General features: G+C 40.2%; 1 protein-coding gene across 2 annotated transcripts in view; it reads left to right on the top strand.

Moving 5' to 3' along the window:
* Positions 1 to 5,848: 5,848 nt before the first annotated feature.
* Positions 5,849 to 19,866, top strand: part of LOC140994811 (neuroplastin-like) — a 28,664-nt gene continuing 14,646 nt past the window's right edge. The window contains exons 1-3 of one of the 2 annotated variants that reach the window (XM_073464601.1): positions 5,849 to 5,958; positions 6,045 to 6,231; positions 17,042 to 17,389. In XM_073464601.1, the coding sequence (XP_073320702.1) occupies positions 6,156 to 6,231; positions 17,042 to 17,389 (424 nt within the window). In that variant the 5' untranslated portion in view covers positions 5,849 to 5,958; positions 6,045 to 6,155. The remainder of the gene's footprint in view (positions 5,959 to 6,044; positions 6,232 to 17,041; positions 17,390 to 19,866) is intronic. The other variant, XM_073464600.1, reaches the window with a different exon arrangement.

The raw sequence follows: 19,866 nt of genomic DNA on the forward strand, positions 1-19,866 counted from the left end.
TTCACTATATTCACTGTTATTTCACAAACCCCATACCCTGGATAAATCAACGTGTATTTCCTTCATTATTACATTATTTTGAAAAAATATATATATTTCAGATCATTCATTCAATACACTTTGAAAATGTGACCCCTTGATGTCTGTAATCTCCGACCCAATCACCAGAATAAATGTTGGCAATGGATGTTTTGCACAGCACAGATATATAGACCTTTTTTTACCACTGATATGACGACACGTTTCTTTATATCAAATTTGAAATTTTATGTTGTGACAACGTTGTGCTTATTTTGTGGTTAGGTTTAACCCTCTTATATTGAGTTAGAAAAAGGTCCGATTTTGTCTTGCCTTTGTCACCACAAACACGGCTGAAAATAAAATAATTTCAGTATAGATTGTCATTTTTAATAAGCCCACAGTGGAAATAACATCCACATATGTCTTTGCTCGTTTCTGTCTTAGTTAAATTTTTCAGATTGACTCGTACACTGTAGCACAATATATTAAATATTATATTTTAAATTCTTTCCTCGATGTTGCACAGTATTGAAGAATTCTCTTATGTCATCCAAGCCATGGGTAAGCTTGTATGGATTTAATATCTATCTAATATCATATCTAGTTTAACACACAAAGATTGCAGTGACATGCCAGGGCCTAGTTTTTGAGACCTCAATCTTAATTTTTTTTTATACAACACATAAAATTACATCAGTTTCAGTGTTGATCAGATGTTGTGAAGATTTCATTTAGAAGTCAAAAAAATTGAAATGTTTGATCATCAAAAAATATTTCAATGCTGAGGTATTGAATGCTGGAATTCAAGGAAAGATATTCACGTGGTTATGAATACTATTCACTGATACAGTATTGCTTATTCCTTCTATCTTAGAAGAACAGAGAAAAGTTTTACTTTTGATATATTTCCTCTCATAATGTATGAAAAAACACCTGATAGATAGTATAGATCTCTGTGGTGACTGCAACATGTCACAAAATGTGCTAAATAGTTATAACACACTTAGAGCCAAATTCATTAATAGGGTAAAGGGCAGCAAGCATGCTGATCTTTATTCAACCAGTGTGTGGTAGGCATAATATTATATATTACAGACTATTAGACATTTTTTAAACTATATTAACAAGTGAAATCGTAGGGTGAGCTCCTTGGCAAACAGTTGCATGCTATTTGTGATCAATACTTTGGACTGGGAGCATCGTAAATATTCAGCAGGCTTAAGAGACGTGTCATTATGTTTTAGTCTGCCTGACCCATAGTCCCTTAAGATGTCCCTTAATACCTCACGTAGATGAGGATATGTCTCTGGAGACTTGTGTGGAGACAATACCTGCTACAAAAAGTGAGATAGCTGCAGCATTTGCCAAATTACATTTCAAAGTCATAAGAGTGGTAGACTAGCTATTCTGGCCAAGAACAATTTATCATCAAAGTCAATAGTACCACAATAGTTCAAGACTCCTCTGAGTCCCAGTAGTGGGTCTGCATTTGTTTGCCGATGAATATGACACCCTGCTGAGCCTAAAAGTAGGGGGGTGGCTGAGTAGATAAAGACAACAACATCCTCAGGGCCATCCAGGAAGTCCTGAATAAGCCCTCCCACAGGATAAACATACAAGGGTCTGCCCAAATTTCTACACCTAATAGGCTTAACTGGCAATGTTGTAAATAACAAGAAATACAAGTTGGGAACTACACTGCTGCTGTCAGGGTTTGGCAGACCTGCAGATAATCTCTACACTGCAGAAATCTGCAAATAAAATCACTGAGCCTAAAGCTAAAAGCTAAAGCTAAAACAGAGAGGTGCTGTTCACCTGAGGATCTACACACAGTCTTTGTATTCATCTGTGGGGACTATGTGTTACACTGATTATTCTGCTTTTTCCTGTTTCAGCCATGCTAAGGTCCTGAATGAGTGCCATTTCACATAAGACCACTAAACCTTGAAAGGACTCACAGCTGAGTTGATCACACAAGTCTGTCACTTTTTGGGGGATTGCGAAAACATGCTATTATGAAATGACTCTACAAAATCCCTGAGGGTTTTACTTCAATAAATAAATTCTTTTATTACAAAAAAAAATAATAAAAAAAAACATACTGCAAATACTGTTATAGAATTTGCGTCTACATCCTATGATTGGCTGCTTGCAACCATGATACAAATCATCACATACATGGTTTTACACCTCTAGCTGTCAAACAGGTAAATCATTAAGAATATCAGTTCAGTTCGGATCATCGCGGAAGGATCAGACACGATGGGGGGTCCGATCCTACATGAGTCTGGAGACATATGCTACCCGGGTGAGGAAAACAAAAAGTAGTTCTAGTGAAAAAAATCACTTCATTTTTGGCATGCACACCTCAAACAATAGTACAAGTCAGATAATGTTAGTCAGATCGATATTAGCTGCCTGGTGGATTCCACTTATGTCGATATAGCCAATACAAAAGGCACGAAAAATGTTTCCAGGTTAGAAAAATGTAATACTATTTTTCAAGATATAAAAAGTTGAAAGTGAAGAGAACAGTACTGACTGAGTTTCCCAGAGCTGCTGGCTGCCATTTCATCTCCGATAAAAAAAATCACAAAATGTGCCAAAGTGAAAACATCACTTTCAAGGAACAGTTTGACGTTTTTGACTTCTTGCTGTGAGTTAGATGAGAAGATCGATACAACCCTGATGTCTCTCCAGTAAATATAAAGCTGGATTCAGCAGTCGGTTGGCTAAACTTAGCATAAAGACTGAAAAGAGGGGGACATTTATATGCCAGCCTATTTCATGCAGTAATTTCCTGGAGTTTTCTGCTGGTTGGCTGGCTACTTCTACCGTACAAGAAATAGTCTGGCACATAACCACCCATAAAACATCAAATTAGCATATTGACATTTGGGGTTTTTGTATGGATCAAACAAACAAGATATAAGAGATGACTTAGTGACCTTTTAGAGATGGGGGTAAGCTGATCCTGCTGCCTGTGGACAGAGCCAGGCTGACTGTTTTCCCCTATTTCAAGTTTTTATGCTAAGCTAAGCTAAGCTAACAGGCTGAAGCTTCATATTTACCGGACAGACATGAGAGTGTTATCAATCTTGACATATAGCTCTTGGCAAAAAAACTATTAAGCATATATCCCAAAATATTGAATTATTCCTTTAACGACAGTAAAAACTAATACCTTGGTGCACTGAAGTATGAGATCAACACTGACACAACACCGGTTACATATTCACTGATAATACAGAATAAAAATTAAAAAAACCCTGTTTGCAATTATGTCATTGACCATGTAAGACCTATGACCAACTTGTATGAGAGAGAAAAAAATACTTTGAAACAGCACTTATTGACAATTGTTATGAAGACTCATAGTAGAGTCTGTTCAAGGTATTTACAAAGTGTCCATGCCAGCAAAGGGCAGGTGTGGTGGGCGGTGTAAGTCCTCTCATGATGTCCTGGTCCGTAGAGAGCTCATCCTGAGCACAGTGAGCTCGGCTACATCTGCATCCTGCATCTCCACCTCTTGTTGGCAGCTTTCTCTGATTACATACACTACGAGACCCACACAGATGACAATGAGGAGGATTATGCCTATAACCTGGGGTACAAAGAGCAAAGCAACACTTTGTTTAGTAAACACCCACAGATGACGTGTATTTTTAATGGAAAAAAGTCTATTAAGAGAGCTATATTAATAGTTTCCAGGTAATGGCATGACATTACATGGATATATATATACTCTCTCCAGTGCATACTCTGCGAGAGATGCGTTTCCACCCAATCATCCTACATAATCTTAAGTACAAAGTAGAAAATATTCAACTCACCTGAGAAAAAACAAACAGCTGCTGCGAGCGGAGCATTAGTTCTTGTGGGGTGACATCTCCCTCACTAATTGGCTCGCACCACTTCTGCGGAGCCGCCTTGTCAACTAGTACAAATCTACCCTCCCAGTCTGTCATAGCACAAGCAAAGTATTGGCCATCGAGGAACAACAAAATCAGCCACACGATAGCAGGAACGACACTGGAAAGGGAAACAGTTTTCTTGCACCACGTATCACATCTGCATCCTTGAATGATCAGCATCAAGGTAAAGGCCATGACGGCAGGAATGATGAAGAATGCTGATGAAAACACTCCGTTCCATGTAGGGTTGCAAGGACACTCAAACTCCAGCTCCACCAGCTTCTCTAGTCCCATGAGGATAAAGCCAAAAGCCACATTTGATACCAGAGGACTGTTGCTAAGTTCATTTTTCAGCCTGGTAAGCCATTGTTGTCTACTTTCCATACTAGATTGACCGAAAAATGAAGACAGTCGTTGTAAAAAGCCCAAAAGAGGGTCCACCGTTGTGAACACATTGGCAACAGCTAAGTGATGCGTAATTAACGCATCCAGGGGTAAGTTTTCCCCTCGGGCAAAATGCCACACTTCCACTCTGATTGGTTTTGAACAAAGGAGGGTGTGCCGTCTGCTCTGACATTGCTGGAGCTGATTGGTCTGTGTGAAGTTTCAGGTGGGGTTACATTTTAAATGTGGTCTCCCATGGACAAACTGGAGGGAGGGCTGTAAAGTGGAGGGAAGTTTGTTCTGCAGTCGAGCACAGACTGGCCATTAGCAAAAAGTCCGGCCAAAAAAACATGCACGGAGGTGCAGGGATATAACAACAGGCGAGCTTTTGCATTGTAGAATCAAGTTACAGGCCCCAAATATTCCCTGAAACTAAACAAGAGAGAGAAATGTTAAAAAGTACTTTTACAGTAAACTAAAGTAGGATATCTGAATTTACCTCATGACGCTACAAGGCTAGTTTTTAATGTCTGAAGTGCTCAGGTGTTTTTTGGTTCATTTGTTGCAGTTGTCTGCAATATAAAAAAAAATGAGATGCAAGCTGACTCTTTTCAGTGAACTCAACTGGCCACATGAGGTCGCCCTTGCAGCAGCACAGATTAAGGATAGAGGGGATTACAGGAGGCCATGTTGAACTTTCAAGGGGATGTGGTACAGACAGCTTGAGAACACCCAGGCCACTGATGTGATGACATAATTTATAAATGACCTCAGCGAGCTCAAGAGCATCACCATAATCTCCTCACATTAAAGCCTGACAAGAGAAAGTATTTAGGGCTCTGTGAAATAGGCTTGGAGAGATGTGACTGCTGAAAAAAAACAAAAAACTGGTTGATTTCAGTTCATCTGCACTAACCACAGCAAGTTATTAAACGTGTAACTACCTGGAATCGATGGTTGGTTTGTTTTGGTGATGAGCTGACAATTATAATATTTTGTATCTTAATTGCAAGGAGCTGTAGAAGAGGAGCTGATGGGAAATCATCCAGTCCAGGCTGTTACAGTAAATACTGTATGAGCGAGGTGGCAGATAATCAAAATGAGCACCTGTCACCTCGTTAGAAACAAAAATGAAATTGAAGCGTAAGGAAATGAAGACTGAGGAGGCACATAATAACAGCGTGAGCTCACAAACAACATCAATTACGCGTGTGTGTATGTGTGTGTTTATCCACGGTCGTGAGCGCATAGGGCACGCGCAGCTTGTCGTTGCTGCCGTCGGTGTCCTACCAGCATCTGTTCTGTTTTTTTTTTTTTTTTTTTTTTTGGGATGGGGGGGGAGTAGTGGGGGGGTTGAACAGACTTATGTTTCGGCTACATCACTTCCCGTCGGGAATCATTTGTGCGCTACTTTCATTTTAATCACCGAACCGTGACCGCGAGAGCGCAAATGCGCATCGCTCTGCGCATCTTTGAATCTTCAGAACTACACTGTGGACAATCTCCCTGACATCCGAAGACCTCTCCTCCGCAATCCGACGAGGCTTCCTCCCTCTCTCACCGCCTATGGCCGCACATCGGCATCCCTGAGCCGCTGGCCTCGTCACGGACCTTTCACCCATCGCTGTCCTCGAAAAAGGTGAATCAAGGGAGACGGCTGCAACATTTTTTTTTGTTTGTTTTTTTGTACTCATCATCTGACTATTTTTTTTTTTTTTTTTAAAGAACTCGGTGCGATGCTGGGCCCGTCTCTCTAGATCTTGTGATTAATACACGATTTCTTCCTCCCACATTCGTCCGACCGGAGACCCTGGTACTCTCAACCGAGCCCCGACGATGCATCCTAACGCAGTGATGCTGGCGGTGGTCCTTCTGGGGAACTTGATGCTGCCTTTCATCTCGGCTCAAAACGGTAAGACAAGCAGCAGATGTGACCGTGGCATCACTGTAAACATCGCACTGAGGGAAAGTGACTTGACTTGTGTGTGAAGACGCCCGAGCGAAATGTTTTCTAGACAGGATTTTTTTTTTTTTTTTTTTTTTGTGGGAGAAAGACTGCGTTTAAAGCCACTACTATTAGTTTCACGCAAATCTCGACATCAAGGCCAGAGTTAAGACACGAATACATCTGATTCAATAACTGACCACACGATGTAACCTTCACGGAACCAGGAAGAAACTGACGTTGTTGTGACATTTTTTTTTTTTTCTTGCAAGGTTATTTACTGTCAGCTGGGTACAGTGAAGGTGTGTCAGTCTGCCACTTTCGGCTATGTTGTCAAATTTATTTTTTAAAATTAGACAGTGAGTAGTGTTGTAGATGTGCACCTTGGTGGAAGCAGCTCTGAATATGTACACATACATGTAGCCTATGGCTAGCCTCAGGCTGCCAGTGTGCAGTTAGTTAAAGGGGGTTGGGTAGCAGAGTGTGTCAAGCAGGGCTAACCTGCTCTGGATGCTGATCTATTAAAATGTTATCAACACCAAACAGACTGAAGGCTCGCCCACGTTGTGTCAATACTGTAAGGCCCTTCTGTACCACAGTTGCTGGCTGCATGCATCTATTTTTTTTACAAAAGCACTTCACTGTTAGACCACAGTTCCTGTCATGTCAGCTTGAAACTGGATCTTTCCTCATTCAGTCTGCAGCTGCAAAACTAAAAACATACACAAGTAAAATCTTTATTTCCTTCTCTGGTTAGCATGTCTGAGCACAAGATGTCTCGGGTCATTACTGACGATTATTTTCATAGTGGATTCATCTGTTTTTCATGTTTAATCAATTCATGGTTGGTTCACAACGGTGAAAAGTGTTGATCAGAGTTTCCCCAGAGCCCAAGGTGACGTCCTCAAATCTGACCACAAACCAAAGGATTTTAAGTTTACTGTCATCGTGGAGGAAAGAAACCAGAACATGGATAATCTAATAGTTGCAGTTAAAGTAATAGTCGGCAACTTGATCGATTCATGCAGCTCTACTTCTTTCCAAATATTCAAAGAAATGGTTTAAGAGATTCAGGATGTTCTTTATTTTTTTTAACTTTTTAATTTCAAAGGTTCACTGTGCATTAATCATGATAAAACTGACATGATTTGGTTTAAGTAAATGTCAGTAACATGCTGTTGGGTGTTCCAGTGATACAGCATGTCCTGACTTCAAATTCTGTTGAATCACATCACCCAGAGGGCAACACAAATCAGGAGCCAGTCATAAAAAGAGAGCGGAATCTATATTTTTTCCATTTTTTAAATAACCTTAGGTCCCTGATATGACCGTGAAGATGTTGGTGCTTTTATACACACATGGAATCATTCTATTTTAGTTGGCGTTCACAATATAATCACCACCTATACTCGTGTAATTTAAGACGCTTCCATACCCACCTGTCAACCAATGTGTTGACAAATTAATATCACTAACGCGATCCAATTCCCTTTCAGAGAGAAATAAGGAAGAGATTTACTCTTCTTATAATTTTAATGCTTAATGTCCACCTCGTCTTTTTTCTGTGGGATAATCGGACACCCACCGTGCAAGACTTAATAAGACATGTATTTTGATGATAGGATGACAGGGTTGTGTAGAAGCGCGCTCCAGCACCTTTTTAAGGATTTATTTTTTGCAAATAGCTGAAATGGAAAATGTTCACAATTAGTTTAGACCAAATTACTCAAGAAGTGTAATATACTGGAACAGCTGGTACTTTTTCTGTTTAAAACTGGGTGAAGCGTAATATGGAGAAATGAAAAAAGCAGAAGTAAAATCAAGATAATTTTATAAGAAAGCACAGATGCAGCCTACGTCTTCAGCCTGTGAGCAGACCAAAAAAAAAAAAAAAAAACTAAAATACCACAGCAGTTATGTAACGTAATATTATCCCCTGGATTCCTTTTCTTTTCTTCTTTGTTAATTTCTCGAAGGTGCTGGAAGTGTGTGCGTACACAGCGAGGCGTCCTCTGATCTCGCTATCTGGAAAATCCAATACCCAATAAGCTGGCTATTGTTTGATAAAGCTCAAGCAAAGGCATTCCGAGCACTTCCTGTGGTCTCTGCCCAGTGCCCACTGACTGAGGCCTAGTTCACACCACAGCAGCACTCACAGACACACACACACTTACAGCCAGGGGTCAGTGGGAGACAGACTGGTGCCACCCAGTCACTAAATGTGTCTGAGCCTCATCTGTTCTACTAATCTACAGACACCCTGCACTCATTACAAGTTTGATCCCAGTTGTAATAAGCTACAGTTAGTGTTTAACACCGTTGGTGATATTCTGGTGTTTGCGCACGTCGCATGGCTCCGAAAAGCCATTTTCATTTCTCTCTCACAGTTCAGATTAAGGGTAATCGGAGCATGGCCTCTTATGCAATCCTAGGTTTTTTCCTCCGATATTACAGAGTTCAGGCAGTGGCGCGGAGAGAATAATAATTATAAGTGCATGAGATGTAATCACTGTATCTGGGAAGCAGAGGGAATTCATGCCATTATTTCCTTGTATTCAGGGAAAAGTAGGCCTACCATAGGTGGCAGGTTTCTGCGACAGATATTCGGAGGACTGTAAATAGCATCCGTCCATTCTGCCTCGTTTCTATTTTTAACCACCGAGACACAGCACGGAGAACTGTGGCTTTAAGGTCCTTTTGTGAAAGTGAATTCATTAACTCTTAATGGACGGCCTCCTTGTGCACAGCTGCACAGCCTTCTAAAGGCTCACTAGGTGGCTGTGAACTATTTAGGCTGAGAGACGATGTGATCTTTATGCAAAGAAAAGAAAAGGCTGTTGAGGAGGTGGCCAGGGCTGACCAGGGGAAGTGCATTTTGTCTTACATAATTTTCCCCCTGTGAAGCATGTAGCCTGCTTCTGCAGCCAAGGTTCTTGTTGTACTATCACTTCCTGTATAAATCGAAACATGCAGATCATGTCAAGACAACCTTGTGAAGAATGAGCTGACAGGATTACTGCCATGATAAAGATTAATGTTTGTTTTCTTTCATTTAACTGGTTGCTTATGACTGAGTACACAAAACAGCAAAGCCTGGCTCTTGTTACGGTAACACAAACAAAGTATGAAGACACAAAGTAAAGAAATATATGCTCACATGTACTGCAATGACAGTATGCAGTTTTTAGTGCAATATATGGCCGTTTAAATATTTTTTATGTCGCTCATGCATTATCACCAGCAGAGCATTTTGAGACGAGCATTTTACAGCTACATGCCGTTTAATCAATAGATCTACTGTACATGATGCAGCGACTTGTCCATTATGATGTTGTTGTCCAGGCTGTGGACAAAAGGTACATTTATGAGTCTGGAAAATATGCTGCGGGACTCAAGCCAGCACTTACACTGAGTCACTGCTTGCCCACTGTGAAATCTGATATGGAATGCACTGATTAGGCGCAGCATCGCACACTATAAAAACACACTGCAGCTATATACCGATGCACAACTTTGAGGTGAGCGATGATTTTTTAATAGCGATTTTTCCAGGTTTTTTGCTGAGCGTGCATGCTGTTTTTGTGCAGTAGCACCACGCTTCACATTCATATAGTTACACACATTCACAGCTGGAAGTTCCCCAATTTAGCCTCAGCGCTGTACTACTGGCTGCTCTGCTGGAACAACTCGGGTGTGCTGCACAGGGGTAGCTCAGAGACATAATGCTCAAAGATGTTACTTTCATTTTTATTCTTCCCAGCAGTCTGTGTATTTTAACTCGTGACCTAGCAGTGACAAGGTTGCTTTTATTTTCCTTGATGCTCATGCCAGCTGATATTCAGAATACCACAGTCACAATACACAGAAAAGGATACATCACCCCCGCAGAAAACAATTAGTAGTGGAAGAGACTCTCCTGGTGCTGTGGTTGTTCTATTTTTAGAATTTTTTGTGTTATTTCAATGATGAGAATCAGTGTCCCGTGACGCATCTGTCTCTGCGCCTCTCTGGTTTTACATCAAATTGTTTGAATTCCCCTGTATTGACCTCTGAAAGAGAAAGTAAGTGCTCTCTGGTTGTGATTAGAGGATGGGATTAGAGCATTTCTACCCAGCACAGGGGTTTTTGGGAACTAAATCTCATTAGACTGTTGCCTCTCTTCTGTGATCCGAATGACAGACTCAAGTATTACCAGAAAAATGAAAATGGTCGGCCCAGCGTTGCCGTTTTTTGGAAATTCAACTTTGTAAATGATGGCAATATTTTGCTCCATTGCAGCAACGTCAAATAAGGTATATTAGTGATGTGATTAAGTCAGTGAGGAAAACTAAAACCAATGTATGTGTACGGCTACACATCATCACAGCCTCTCTGACACATATTCCGCTGCACACTACATATCACACCTATAAAGTATCTTCCAGGTGTAGTGGTAGTTCTTATATGAATACTTCACGACTTCTACACACTGAATAGCATATTTCCTGAATGATTTGGACCTACACTGGTTGTTTTGCATGTATCAACCAACATTATGACATATACCTCATATTACAACTGATTATCTAGCAATAAACTCGGTTGATGCGTGTAATTCATCACGGTGAACATTCAGAACAATTTATTTATGTAATAATTTCTTGGCAGAGTGGTTTGATAATTCAGCTGCGGCCAGTGTACGTTTCCAAATGACACCATTTTGACTACGAATCCTCCAGACTCAGTGTTCAAAAGTATTGTTTGGCTTCTGGGTTTTTAATTTACCAGTAGTTATGTCAAGGGCCATATAACATGCAACAACATCAGTATGGCCTATTTAAATTGTTGACACACCAAGGAGGACTTCAAGGTGTGAATTTAACCTTTAGGCCGTGTCAACTACCCTTAAACGAACAAAGCATATCTATAAGGCTCCATATACAAGATATCAAGATACTGTGAAAGATCTGGAGACCTGAAGTACAATGACACAGGTGTTCTCACTAATGCCAATTATGATTTGACCTTTTCTACAAACTGTGTGGGGGTGGACAAACCGAACTTGACTGACAACACCTTCACACAAGGTATTTGCTTTTGTGGAACCTGTTAGGGCTGGGCAAGTCACACCTTTATGATTCTTTTAGGTATCTGGAGATCAGTGACCTTTGCACACTCCAAGGATAGCTCAACCTAATGTCAACCCAAAATGAGATCCAAATCGGCTAGAATAAATAAAAAGCGATATGGGCAGTCTTTGAATTTCACTAAAAGCTGTAACAAAGTTAAATCTGCTTGATTTTGATTATCTTTTTACAATATTGGCGTAACATATACCACAACTGCGACCACCGTCTTCTTCTAACAACAGTCAGTAAAAGATATTAAAACTTAAACTACTGTCACAACTAGGCTCTACTGTGCCATACTAATGACCCGTAAAGGCACACATCTTTCGCAATATCATGCAGGTACGACAAAGATGCACCACACATTTAAACACACACACACACAAGCTGCCTAGCACATAACCAGTTCAGTGGCCCCAAGGGGGTTTCCTACTCGCTGCTTTCTCTGTCTGTGTTGTGGGATGCGGATGGGGATCCAGGTTGTAGGAAGGCAGCTGACTCACTCTCAGGCTGCATGGTGGTGGTGTGTGGCTTGCTGTCAGTCCTCAGGGGAGCTCTCTTCTTTCTACCTACATCAGTGGGGTATGTAGGATGTAATGACTGTGACTTCCATGCAGCTGCGGACAGAGCTTGTCACAGAAAACTGCAGGTTATTTTGTGATAGTATTGTGCGTATGTCATACGGGAGCAAAGTGAGTTAAAGCGTGTAAGCCAGACATGGCACAGTAAAATGACTTAATTATTTTGTGTTGAATAATTTCTGTTAAACCATCTACTCATAGAAATGTTTCACCTCCTGGGTTAGATCACATTCACGCCACCATAGCAACTACGCCTCTGCCCATTCAATTGTAGATGTTATGCCTTATTGTGAATTCAAATAGAGACGGCGTGTGTCTTTTTGCTGTGAAGCTCTAATAAATTTCAACTAACCTCTAATATGCTTTTGAGAATACTGCATTTAGTGATGACACATCCTCTTAATTTACTGTGATACTGACCAGCAATACGACCCAACCACAGCTATGTCTGCTTGGCTAATATTTTGGTTTAGATCACGTTATCGGTACAAGCATTTTGTTAGTCTCAGAGATGTGTAAAGACAATATAACATGTAACATCGCAATACACAACAACTAGTGAAACCAGTGGGAAGGATTAGTTGAAACAGAGCATCCCTATGTTAGCTTTGCAAGCATTAGCAATTAGTCACCTTTAGCAACTTAGCAAATGGGAATACAACCCAGTTTTCAGAGCAACCTTTAAAGCCTACAGACAGCAGCTATTTGATTCTCAAAAGGTAGAATATGTGTGGAGTAAACGGTGAATGTAGGCCTGATCTATAATCCTAAAGGCTCTGCAGAGCCATCACCTAATCTCCTACTTGGGCTGTGCAATACAGTATATTGATATTATCTTGTTATCATGATATCAGACTATATATCGTCTTAGATTTTGGATATTGAAATATCGTGTTATGACATAAGTGTTGTCTTCTCCTGGTTTTACAGGCTGAATTTAAGTAAAGTGATGTAATTTTCTGATCTTACCATCATGGTATTTGTTCAAAAATATTGTATAAGTATTATTGTTGAAGTCACCGACCGAGCAAAGCAGGATCTGCTGCATTACTCAGTTTTATATTGAAAATTAAATATCTCTATGTTTAGAATGCTGGTCAGACAGAAATACCAATTTAAAGACATCCTCTTAGGCTCTGTGAGATAATAAAGGTCAGTTTACTGACATCTTAGACTAATATGTTGAAATAATAATCAAAGATCAATCTATAATTAAGACTTCGCTGTAAATGGACAGCAAGATGTACCCAATGTACATATAAATACATCATATAATGTGATAATGTATTATCATCGGAGCAAAAGATGGTAACAGATGAACTCTGCTCATCTTTCTTCTATAATCAAGTTGCTGAGATCTGTCCACCATCCGTTGCTCCTCTCTTTGTCACTTCATGTCTCCCAGCATGCCTTTGAAATGAATGAGTACCGGCTGGCTGCTTTGTGTTTTGTTTTCACTGCCAGTGTAAGCTCCTTGTTTAAACAACACCAAAATTGGTCTGCTCATTGGCCGAGTGTTGTCTGTAGTTTAGTTTGTTCTGTGCGTATTTCTCCACAGAGCCTGAATTTAAATGAAGTCATCTGTTCCTTTTTTCTGATTGAATTTACCATCACCTTGGAGGACATTCATAACTTTTTCTTTTGAAGCAGACACTATACTGTGATTATGACCGTTTATGCTTAGCTTACAATAGTTATCTGTGCCACGTGCTAAGCCAATTTACTGTCATTCCTATAATCATAGTAAAGACTGCCATAGTAAATGTTCTGTCAAATTGAAATATTGCTTTAACAGTGTAGGCGGTTAGGTTTGGATTCACCCTCTGGGATTATGTGGTGAGCTTGATGGGCCCAGATGTTTCCAGAGAAAAGAAACAAATGCTAATTACTCTGCGTATCTCTAGGCATAGCACATAGAAACACAAGTTGTAAGCACCAAATATCCACTGAAAGATCTCCTTGCAGGAACACTGAATTTTGTATTTAGTCTTTTGCTAAATACAATTTTTCATTCCCACCATCTAATTTATTTTCTTATGACTGTGAGTCACAAACTGGTGTTGGGCAACAGACCTGTTACCATGGCACTAGCTAAAAATCTATGTATTGTTAAGTATGTGAAATATTTTGGCTGTACTTCGACAGTCTGTTTGAGTCCAGTGCAGAGAGAATAATGTTCTTAAGATATGCAAACCATGTGCTTTATATCACTATGCAAAAATGACAAAAAAAACCATGTAAACCTTGTGAATGGTGTTTATTTTCACCTGGCCGTTAAACTTCCGATACAATTATTTGAATGAAATGTAACTGGCTTCATTGTGGGGGTGAGCTGAATACTGCAGTTGTTTACACTCCTTCCTCAGGCTTCCACGGGCTTATCTGTTCATGTGCTTATGATACATTACTTTGAGCAGGGCAGACAGATCTGGGAGGGCCTGTAAGCTGTTGTATTTAGACACAACACATAGTCTCACTCAAGAGACCACAGGCTCTTTGTTCCCATTTCCTCTACAACAATTCAGGGCAGAGTTAAGGCAGTGTGTTTTTTTTTTCATTTCCCAGATTTATTTAAGCACACATGGTTTACAGCTGATAGGCTGCAGGGGCAGCAGAGAACAGTGTCTGTGGACCAGGTGATTTGTCATTAGATGGGGTTCATTACGGCTGGCAGGGTATTGTTGGGCTAACTACTGATGTGAAACAGGGTCATAAATTAGGCGCATACACAGCACTGTACAGTCACAGTTGTGGTGATAATGCATATGGATCCCATTCAATATAAATTCCAGTGCATTTCAGATTTGAAACGTGTTTCCTTTTCCACGTGGCAGTGAGGTAGTTAGACAAAGTGGGTTTTTGTGGCCATTTTCCTAAGATTAAATGTCAGTTACGCAATGTATTACAGAAATGGGTGCATATTCAGGTACTACATGTTACTGAAATGAAGTTCGTTTTGCTTTAAAAGCACAAATCCACTGTATGTAATTTTCAAAATGTCATTCAGTGACTACAGACAAGCTGGTTGAACTATCTTATTCTGCTGTGACCACATGTGAATTTTGAAAACCTGCTCTTAAAGTCCAGCTTATCCAAAATGAAAGCTGGCTGACCTAATTTTTCAGCGTTACCAGCAAGAGCTGATATGGATGAAGAGATTAGGTTTATACCTACATACATACATACTTGCATACATATATCCAGTTACATCTATTTCTGCTATTTCTGACAGTTTCCTTGATTGCTTTTAATAGGCATTTCAAGCTTTCCGAACAAATGATGAACCATGAGAACTGGCATCAGTTTTTCAATGTAAATCTTATTCTGCAGGCAAAATATTTGTATAATGATAACAAAGAATGCAGGCTTTTCAGTCAGTATTTAAAAAAAAAAAAAAACCTGCTACATTATCACTAGCAGAGTATGTGAACCAGTGACTCTAACCCGCCCATAGGTGTGAATGTGTTTGTCCCTCTGTATGTGTTAGCCCTGTGACAGACTGGCGGCATGTGCAGGGTGTGCCCTACCTCCTAACCAATGTGTGCTTGGATAGGTTCCAGCACTCTGTGATCCTGAACAGGATGAGCAGGATTTGATTGATGGATTATAGGAAATTGGTGTAGTATATAAAAAAATGTATGGGAAACTCACACAAACTCATATCAGCGTATATACAGTCCAGTATTGACCAAATTTGGAAATTTGGTGAAGACTGAGATGAAGTCTTTCCATCTCTAAATAGCTTAAAATCTGTATATTTAACATGACATAACATAGAAAATACGTTCTACATCAAGTTATGTGCACCTTCTGTCATTAGAGGGCCATCTCACTTCTTATCGTGCCATGCTAAAATCTCAGATGAATCTACAACAATGTACAGTGTTGACTAGTTCTGAAAGTCCACTATCCTTATTTTGCTGCTTGTTTTTATCTGCCAGTTAAATATGATCACTCCAGATCTCCAGAAATCGCTAGTGTCTAGCCTATTTTAGTGTTTGAAAGATATGTGGCTTGTGCAAAATGGGTCCAGTATTTAGCTGCGTGACATTGGGGATGAAGGAATCTGTCAAATTCTGTCCTCACGCTCGCTCCTTAAGCACACCGTCTTGTTTCTAAACCATCTCTGTTTTTATTATGAGACATTCTTCTGCAACTTTGGTGGAGGCAATAACCTGATAGATTTACCCCTGACAACAATCACTATACCCAGGAATCTACATCACTGTACCTTTAAGTTCAGCAGGTTTAATAACTTGAGTGACATTCATTTCTCTGACAGAGTGGTGTCTGTGAGACTTAAGCTCAAGTGGAACTACCAAGCCACTGTCTTTGACTAGTCACGTGATTTTCTAAACAGCGTTCTTCATCAGGTCTGACAAATGTATGGACCACGAGTATGTTTTTATGTCAATGGGGTCAAGTAGGAGTCGTGCCACTGATTGCTGCAACACGAGTGTAGAAAAGGTTTTTGTGATTGTTCACCTACTTGACAAGGCTCTCTGATAAACAAACCTTTAAGAGGACTGATTACACTGAGTGAGTATGCACAAATAGCTCTCCCTTTCACCATATATTTAGTGTTTGTGACATTTTAGGGTAAGGTTTGCTTCACATGTACTACATTCAGTGTGCTGTAACTAATGCTGTTTGCTCAAGCATGAGAACATGAAAGGTACACTTAAAAAATCCTTTTGGACTCATCGTTATAAGGTTAAATGTGAGAGAGGGAAACAGACAAAGAGAAAGGGAAAAGAAAATACACGAGACACCAGCACTACTTGCTGGCATGGACTTTGGATTGTTGACTCTGACTTTGTCTGACAGTTGTATGGCCTCAGTGGGCCAGGGAACCTAGCGTTGAACAGACTGCATTTAGACCTTCACTAACATTTTCTTTTTCCACCTATCACTGATTTGAGGCTTGCTTCTTTCTATTTGCTTTTAATCACCATCTCTTTTGATTTCTTGTACACTAATCCTATTTAATTTCCTTCTGCATCCCTTGGCCTTTCCACACCTTCCTACTGCTCTAACCCTCTTCTACCCTTTCCTTCCCTGCCATCCCGATACACTTTTCTTCTCCAGCTGGGTTTGTGAAGTCGCCAATGTCTGAGACTAAGCTTACGGGGGACACCTTTGAGCTGTACTGCGACGTGGTTGGTAACCCCACTCCGGAGATCCAGTGGTGGTATGCCGAGATCAACCGAGCTGACTCCTTCAAGCAGCTGTGGGACGGAGCCCGCAAGCGTCGGGTAACCATCACCACGGCCTACGGCGCCAATGGGGTCAGTGTGCTCGGCATCACGCGCCTCACACTGGAGGACTCTGGGACCTATGAGTGCCGGGCCAGCAACGACCCCCGGCGCAATGACCTTCGACAAAACCCTGCCATCACGTGGATCCGCGCCCAGGCCACCATTTCGGTGCTACAGAGTGAGTGGTCTATGTCCTGTAGTACCTAGATGGTGAACGAACTACCAATCCCCTGTCCCAACCACTCCAACCCGTAAAAAAAAACCTCTCAAGAGCCTACCCAGACCACAGCAGTCACTGGCTAGGCAAAAGTCAAATCATATTGTGTATTCATTTGCATTTAGCAAGTTACTTTTTACAAGGATTATTGGAAACAAAATCCTAATTGTCTAAACCCTTTATTACCCTTGGTTGTATTTTGTGTTTTGTTAATTTGGTTTCGATAAATATTTTTGTTTTGTTTTACTGGACTCGGTAAAATCCCTGTCTCTTCCAAAATCCCATGAGCATCTTGTTGTAAATGACCACAAACCCAGGAAACTTTACCCAGTCTCTATCTACATTTCCTTCTTTCTCCCCACGCCAAACTTTTGTTCTTACTGTCTCATGTGTCCTTTTACAATATTCTAATCATGAACTTTTTCTCTGTATCCTAATTTCACTCCATTTCCTATTCCTGGATTTCTTTGTGATACTTATTCCCTTAACATTATGTTGTGTCTCTTGCGTTACGTGAATTGTTTTATTTACTTCAAAGCCCTGCATGCTAAATGCAGCGGAAAAACCTAGTGGCGCTTTGAAGTAATAGTGCCTTTTGATTTGGCTTCTCACTCTGGGCACAGTGTAAATGGGACTGTAAGAAGACACAAGGAGGGATCCGATAAGGTGTAAAAGAGAGTGATTCCTGCTGTCAACTCTTTCCTGATAAAAGCAAACATTTTCTGCTTTCAAATTTACGCGTGGTAATCCAATAAAGGATAAGACCACTTGAGGGCCTTGAGTGTCTCATTTCTCGTCCAGATGAGACAAGAGATTTTACGTCTGCAAAACAGTCTCTCTGGATTTGCCTGTGCGCTGTGTAACCTTGTGCCTTCTCAGCCATTAATCGTTTGAGTGTGAATCAGTAATGACATTATATCCTTAACCCTCTGCTCTATGCACACAAACATTCAACAAAACTGAATTTCAACTGGACTCTCCTAATCTGTACATGCTTCAGTGCTCTGCCCACTGGAGCACAGGGGGATGTGGAATGTTGTTAGTCATAGTGAAGCTCTCTGAGGAGCTTAGAGGAGTTTGATCCTCGCTGGCTACTCTGATTGGACTGACAAATTTTGATTTCTGTGTGAGCACTATTTGATTAGGTGTAAGGGCTGATGCAATTGTCATTGTCAAACAATGATATGAAGGACGGCAGCTGGTCACTTCTCACATTTACACTTTCCCTACTTTTCTGCCACAGTGTTACTTATCAAATGTGCAGTTCAAATCCTCACTAAATATATTCTGTCATTACTGAGGAATAAATGTTCTCTGTATATACACGTGATATCCAAGATATTACATGTATATAACAGACTATACATAATAGCCCATTGATATGAATGTATAGTTTGTAGCTCGGGAAACATGCTGAAGTCTGATTGTCTTGTTTTTTGGCCTTTCGGTTGATTTAGTTTTGTGAACCGCTCTTATGGATAAAATCTACAGGAGATACTTCGTTTTAACATGGATTTTTTTTGCATGTACTTAAAGTGATACTTTACCCAAATATTTTGTCTATGAAACCCCCCAAAACATTTTTGTTTTTTATTAAACATGTAGTTTATCACTTTGGGAAATGTGCTTATATGCTTTGCTTTGCTTCTTTTTTTTTATATTTTAGATCAAACATATCACTCTCATGTCTATACAATGAATATGAAGCTACAGCCAGTGGTCAGTTAAGCTTAGCATAACAACTGGAAACATGCAGGATCAGGTAGCTTAGCTCTGTCCAAGGGTAAAATCTGCCTCCTTAAAACTTATTTAATTAACATTTTATATATAGTTTGTTAAATACATACAAAACCCAAGGTACTGGACTACTTCTTGGCTGGGAGTAGTGACTTCCTAAAGCCAGGCTAGCTGTTTTACCCTGTTTGCAGTATTTATGCTAAGATAAGCTGGCTGTAGCTTCGTATTTAGTGTACAGAAATGAGAGCGTATTTATATTCTCATCTAGCTCCAAGCAAGGAAGTAAGTACTGGTAAGCATGTTTCCCAAAATGTTGCACTATTGCTCCAACAAAGAACAGCAGCTGTGGTCAGCTTTAACTCATTCGATTACCATTTGTTCCAGCAGTGACAAAACATCTATAGAAACTTCTCCAACCACACCTACAGCATTGTTGATTGTTACACAAAAATATGGCTAAGTGAGTTGCTTCTGTGTTGTACTTCAGTTTCATCGCCCTTCGTGACACAGAGGTTTTTTATTTAGCCATATTTTGGTGAAATGGCTGTCAAAAAAAAAAAAATGGACTGCATAGGAGTACATTATGTTGTAGGTGTGGTTTGTGAGTTTTCTGGGGGTGATTTTCGTTTCTTTCCAGCATGAAATACTTTTCACATTTGGTATTTATTGTGTCCCATATGAGTTCAAGCTGAACACAGCTG

The sequence above is a fragment of the Pagrus major genome, chromosome 4, assembly GCF_040436345.1.
Source record: "Pagrus major chromosome 4, Pma_NU_1.0".
NCBI lineage: Eukaryota > Metazoa > Chordata > Actinopteri > Spariformes > Sparidae > Pagrus > Pagrus major.